The sequence below is a fragment of the Galeopterus variegatus genome, unplaced genomic scaffold (assembly GCF_000696425.1).
Source record: "Galeopterus variegatus unplaced genomic scaffold, G_variegatus-3.0.2 Scaffold506, whole genome shotgun sequence".
Lineage (NCBI taxonomy): Eukaryota > Metazoa > Chordata > Mammalia > Dermoptera > Cynocephalidae > Galeopterus > Galeopterus variegatus.
In genome coordinates, this window is record NW_007726617.1 from 366,101 (window position 1) to 372,699 (window position 6,599).

General features: G+C 49.8%; 1 protein-coding gene across 1 annotated transcript in view; it reads right to left on the reverse strand.

Moving 5' to 3' along the window:
• Positions 1 to 4,165: 4,165 nt before the first annotated feature.
• Positions 4,166 to 6,599, reverse strand: part of LOC103587966 (Fc receptor-like protein 6) — a 19,375-nt gene continuing 16,941 nt past the window's right edge. Inside the window, exon 8 of the mRNA XM_008569540.1 lies at positions 4,166 to 4,240. Within this exon, the coding sequence (XP_008567762.1) occupies positions 4,166 to 4,240 (75 nt within the window). The remainder of the gene's footprint in view (positions 4,241 to 6,599) is intronic.

Consider the following 6,599-nt stretch of genomic DNA (forward strand, 5'->3'; position numbering starts at 1 on the left):
GGCCATCCTTCTCCGGAGACTCAGGCAAACTCCCTCGACATCAAAATCCAGAACATCTCAGGCCAAGTGGATGTACGGAAGGAGCTGTGGTCCTTTTGGAAAGTCCCATGTTCAGAAGGAGGAATCTTGACTCAGAACAAGATGCCCCGAAAGTGAAAACATCCAGGGTAAAGTGGAAGTTGGCTGCAGGCCTAGCTGGGCTTTCGGGAGAAGATTCTTGTAAGTCAGCCTCTTTCATGTGCACGTTGTTGGCTAATGCATGGTGACCAGTGCCCCCACACAACCCACATCCTCCTTGCTCTCACCAGGCCTCCCTGCACCTGACCCTGCCCCACTGCTGCTGTCCTCCGCATCGGAGCACAGAGAGTCCTCATGAAGAAGACTGAACCCTGGGCTCAGCACACAAGGCTCTCCTGAGCCAGGTTCCAGCTGCTTCTCCAGGTTGGCCACCCATATCCATCCTGCTCTCCAGGCAGCCCAAGCCAGGTCTACGTCATCTCAGAACTCCCAGCTTCACACCTGCATGTGTTGTACTTGCTGCTCCTTCACCAGGCATGCTGTTCCACTTATCCTTCCAGATGGGGCATGGCTATGCAGCCAGCCAAGCCGTCCTTCAAGGCTTCCTGACCCCAGGCGGAGGGAGAGACCTCTTCCATGGCCCTGTGTGTGCCCACTCTTCCCACATTGCCCTTAGCACGTTGCTTGTAGCAGTTTTCTGGTCTTCACAGACTGTTTAGACAGCAAGGTCCTATATGCATTTCGGTGTTCCTCTTAGTTCTTGGCACATTATAGATGTTTAATAAATATCTGTTAAATGGGCAGATGAATTCTAGACATGGTTACACATTTTGCCCTATGTAGGCCCTACAATTCTTCTACAAGAGGGATCTTCTTGTTGCCCTGCTAAAGAGGGGGAATTTAACAACCAGAGTGAAGTTAGGCATCTTGCTGAGGTCACACAGGAGCAGAGCTGGGACTTGAACCTTGACCTTTGGAGCATGGTCTATTTTGCCACAGTCACCACCTCCCCACTCTCCCTGTTTCTCTTCTCAGTTTGAATTATTTGGTTTCTTATGCCAGGGAACGCTTTTTGAGATGTTGCCCCTTGAGGAAAATTCCTGATTGTCCTGAGTGTGGCTCACACACAGACCGGTGACTCTGGTCCTGTGTAGCTGTCAGTCAAACTGGATACTGTGCTTCGGACCCTGCGAGGAACTAGGCATATGGGATGGGGGGGTGAGCAGGAGGATTTCGCGATAGAGTTCCCTTCCTACGCTCACAGCCAAAACGTAGAAACAGATAAGCCAGGGAAAGTGAAGGTTCACCTGCAGACAGCCTCTGCTCTATGCAAATAGACAACACTGGTAGGCAGTGCTGCAGGAGTGAGTGGGGAAGAGGTCTCTGCTGATCTGGGCAGGGGACACTTCCTGAGAAGATGGAAGTCAAGCCACACCTTGAAGATGGGCATGATTTAGATAAGATGAGAAAAAGGAGCAGGCCAGACATTGGGGGTGAGCTCTAGCATGAGGGAAGAGCAGAGCATGCAAAGACTGGGCAGTGGGCAAGTACTAAGTAGCCTCCAGGGACAGTGAGGGACAGCAGGGAGGAAAACTTTAGGACCGAAATGGGAAGAATAGAAAGAGAAGTTGGGGTCAGATATGGTGGCCCTGAATACTGGGTTAAGTTATTCTGGAGACCAGTGGCTCTCAACCTTGTTAAGTGCTTAGATTCTCAGGGATGCTGGTTCAGTGCGGTGGGGCTAGGGCCCAGGAACCTGTGGTGTTAACAAGCAGTCCACTCCAGGTGAGTCTGTGGCTGGTGGACTGTGGGAATGCACCAAGAAGCTCTGTTTGAAGGGAGGGGGCCGCTGCCCATTTTGAGCTGGAGTAACTTGGCAGTGGGAGAACAGCAGGCAGGGCAGGCTGGGAGAAAAGAGGCAAGGAAACCTAGGTGGTAGCTGTTGTGATGGTTCTGCAAAAAGGAGAAGGGCCTGAACTAGGAAGGAAATAGCTAGCGTACAGAGGAAGGGACAGAGTGGGAGTCCTGGCAGAACTGAGAAGCTGCCTGGCTGTGGGGTAGAGGCCGAGGGAGGGGAATCATTTATGACTCCATTGTCAATTCTGCCATTCATTTGTCAGGCATTTATTGAGCATCTACTTAGGTGCCAGGTGCTGGGGACACAGATGAAAGGCTTGGCCCTGACCTCAAGGAGTTCACAGTTTAGATGAGGAGGTGGGATATATAACCCAATAATTACAACCAGGGTGACAAGAGCAATGCCATATGCATGCATGGGATGCTATGGGGGGACAGAGGACAGCTCCTGGCCCAGCCCCGTGTGTGGGAGGCTGGGAGGGCTTCATGGAAGGGGAGGTATTGAGCCTTAAGAATACAACAGATGAGGGTAAGAATTAAGAACTCAAGTTCTGTAGTCAGACTTCCTGAGTTCAAATCTTGGCTGTGAAAGCTTGAGAAAAGTAACTTCTCTGTGGTTCAGTGTCCTCATTTGTGACATGGGAATTAATAACTGTATGTACCTCTTAGTGTTGCCAATGAACACATGTGAAGGTTTAGAATGGGGTCTGGTACACAATCAGCACTCAAATATTAACCATTGCTACTAAATGGCCAGAGAGAGGGAAGAGGGGGATCCTGAGTAAAAACAGATAAGGGTATGAGGCTAAGTCGTGCCCTGTTCTGCTCTTCCTCCCACCTGAGAGCTCTGTGAGGACAGGATCAGGGCCCCTTCATTTCAGCACTCTGTATAGGCCAAGGTTTTCTATGAGGTGATGCCCTCCAGGCATCTATTGAATTGGACTGAATCATTCTGAAGTGTCAAGACCCAGGACTGGGAGGGCTGTGGGATGTAGAAGTGGGGCCAGCGTGAGCCCAGATCCCAAATTCCTTCGGAGAGACAGTGGAAAGTCATCACATTCCCTCTTAGCAGAATTGGTCCCCTACAGTGGTCCATCCAAGCAGGAAATAAATTTCAATCTTCCACCTACCCCTCCATCCCCACCCAAAACCCTTTTCCTTGAAGGTAATTTTGGGGAAGCTGAGGAAGGGGGTAGGAGAGGTTGGGTGAAGATCGGACCAAAGGGAAACACTTCCTGCCGTGTGACAACTGGAGAAAGACAGGCTGGAGAAGTTGGTGTTTCTTCCAGGTGCAGGGAAGGGTTAAGTCTGCGGCAGGTTCTCCCCACCACTGCTAATCACTGGTTCACACCACATTAATTACCCAGCCACAGGGGGGAGTGCACTGGAGTAAATTAGCTGGTGAGTTCAAAGGGGCCACTCCTGCATTCCTTAATTAAGAGAGCAGCTGGCAGCCAGGGCTGCTACGCCCGCCTCCCTGGGGCCTTTCTGGAAAGCCTGGAGTCGGCTGAGTCTGCTGCGTTGTTGAGGCAGGCCAGGCGTCGTAGCTGCATCTGCCATGTGGAACAGCCCGCACCTCACCATCAGCCCACCTTCACTGTGGGCCAGGGTGGGGGAGCAGGTGTTAACTGTGGCCACACATGCTGTCTGATCTCGACCATTAACCCTGAGCCACTTGGCGTAGAGAGTCAGGGCTGGGTGGAATTTGGGTGAGGGTGTGCCCTGAGATGCCCTGACTCTGAGGGCAGGATGGGGTCATGCTTCTCCCAGGGGGAGAGATAGAGGATGGAAAAAATGGTGGGGTGCTTGAGGAGTTGGGAGGGGAGAGTCAGGCAGGAAAGGAGGTGGAGGTGGAGGCAGAACAGCCCGGAAGGAGGGGCATTCAGCAGGCTTGGGGGCAGCCAAGGGTGAAGGAAGAGGGACGGGTGTCACTGGGGAGTGGGTAGGCCTCTGGGTACTGCTTCAAGGGGATGGTGTGGGGTGGAGTCGGGGTGGGGGGGTGAGGGGAGAGGTTGAACCCTGCCTAAGCCCTGTCTTTGTCTGCACTCACCTGATCTGTCAGCAGATCTCAAAGGCTGCCCTGTGCACCCCTCCCTAGCTAGCTAGCTCAGGAAGCAGTATCACAATATGGCAGGCAGTCTGGGTTTGAGGCAGAAGGAGGTTTGCCTCTGTCACTTCTTAGAAACACTCACTGTTGCTGAGTTCTGCATATATGAAATGGAGGTACCTTACCTCCCATGACTTGGTGCTGGCACAGCCCTGAGCCTTAGTGCCTTCTTAAGTTTTGTGCCTAAGCCACCTCTCCTGTCTCACTCTCATTCTGGCCTTGCTGGTAGTAGGTAGAGGGGCTGGGATCTTTGATGAACTAGGGGCATGGTGCACACAGCAAGAGAGGGAGAAACTCAGGAGAGAGCAAAGTCAGTGGGACGGAATAGCCCACAAGAGCCTGGGTGAGAGGGGTCTGCTGTTGAGGCAAAGATGCACCATCCCAGAGATTTGAAGGAAGGCTGTATAAAAAAGAAACAGAGCCACAATTGTGTTTTATTGAGGTAGACAGGGGGTAGCCAGAAGCTCATTCATGCATGCACTCATCACCAAACACTAATTGTGTTCCCATCTTGTGCACACCAATGCACCAAACAGTTATAGAGCATCGAACTGCATGAAGTCAGGAACCTGTGCTGATGACAGTGACTGTGATACTGATAGTAAAAGGAACAATCACTGTTGAGCTGTGCCCCACATGGGAGAGTTTTCCAGAAACAAGTAAGACATGGGCTGTTCTTTAAAGAACTTGAGAGAAGGATCCCTGTGAACAAAGGCACAGCAAGCAACGCACCCTGAAGAAGCAGACTTGCTGACAGCTTCAGGTCCCGCCAACAGCAGCTTCGTCCTGCAGTGCAGAGGTAGCAAGTGGCAGGACACAAAACATCCCAGAATTGGATGGAACAGCCTGGGTCTTTCCCATTTTGTACACACTGTTTATAATTACCTTCATCAAAATTGACACAAAGATGAAGGACATAGAGCTGTTTAGTGGATGCTCATTTAAATAAAAATGTAGAAGACCTTATTTCCTAGCCAAATCTAAACTAACAAACCTGGAATTGAAAGAAATCTCAGTGCATCTAACCAGCTCAGTTCAAGGAAGTTTGTATCTGAATTGTATAGCACGTACACAACAAGGACTGGGTGTTGATTCATATCTTACAATGAAGTTGTCTGCTGAATGCATCAGACAGCCACAATGTAGGCTGGTGCTTAAGTCCTTGACTGCCCAACAGTGCCACCAGAGGGCAGCCACGAGGCTCCCAGCTGTCATTTTCTTTCTCAGTCTCCCTTAAGGAGAGAGCTCCAGACTGCCTCTCCACCTTCAACCCGGCTACAGAGTTCTTTCCTCTCTCTTTACCCTTTAGGTAATGTAACCCCATAGGGCCCAGGTCCTGAGAGGAGACACAGCCAACTCACCTGGTTGGATAAGTGTTTGGATTTAGCTCTGACTTACAGAGAAAAATAATGTTTCACAGTGCAGAGCCTTAGGGGCATGTGGAGGCTGCTGGTGGGCAGTCCTGTGGCTAGTGTGGCCAGAGGCCAGTGTGTCAGGCTGGGGAGGGTTCAGGAGGTTCATGGAGAGGAATAGATGGGGAAGCACCTTCTGGTCCCCTCCAGCGCACCCTTCCTCAGTGTCTGCAGGTCTGTGCCTAGAGAACTGTGGAGGTTCTGTTCTGCCTTGCAGATGGCCCTTTGGCCCCTCCCCACTAATGCCCTCTTGTTCCAGCAGCCGAGGACTGGAAATAGGACTTTGGGGCTAAGTGTGCTGATATCGGGCAAACCACTGAGAGTCTGGGCCGAAGAGCAAGAATCTCCTTTGAAACCTCTACTTGTTCTCTGTTCTTTTTAGGATTACACCCCTCCACCCCCCGCATTTTCATAATAACATAATAATTGTTCATTTTGAAAAAAATCCCAGCTCATTTAAAAAAATTTTAACATTTACTTGCACATATTTGTGGGGTACAGTGTGTTGTTGCAATACATGCATATATTGCACAGGGATTCACTTACAGTAGGCAGCATAGTTTTGTAACCATTAGTCCACCACTTCTCTTTTCCTCCTCTGTTCTTCCCTCCCAGCCTCTGGTAACCATTATTCTACTGTCTACTTCTATGAGAGCCACTTTTTTTCTTTTCTTTTCTTTTTAGATTACACATGTGATTGAGATCATGTGGTATTTGTCTTTCTGTGCCTGACTTACTTCACTTAACACGATGGTTTCCAATTCCATCCATGTTGCTGCAAATGACAGCATATCATTTCCTTTTATAGCAGAATAGTATCCTACTGTGTATATATACCACAGTTTTTTTTTTTATCCATTCATCCATTGACGGGCATTTAGGTTGATTCCATCTCTTGGCTACTGTGAATAAGCATTATGAAGAACATGGGAGTGCAGGTGTCATTTTGAAATATTGATTTCATTTCCTTTGGGTTTACACCCAGTAGGGGGATAGCTGGGTCACAGGGTAGATCTGTTTTTAGTTCCCTGAGGACCAGATTTTCTAAACTAAGGGAACAGTTTTCAGCTGTGCAAATAGAGCTGGGGAGGGGAAATCTAGGGAGAGATTAAAGCACCTGAGAGACCAGGTCAGTAGGATGTGTGTGTGTGTGTGAGGATGTGAGTGTGTGTGTGAGGATGTGAGTATGTGTGTTTGAGGATGTG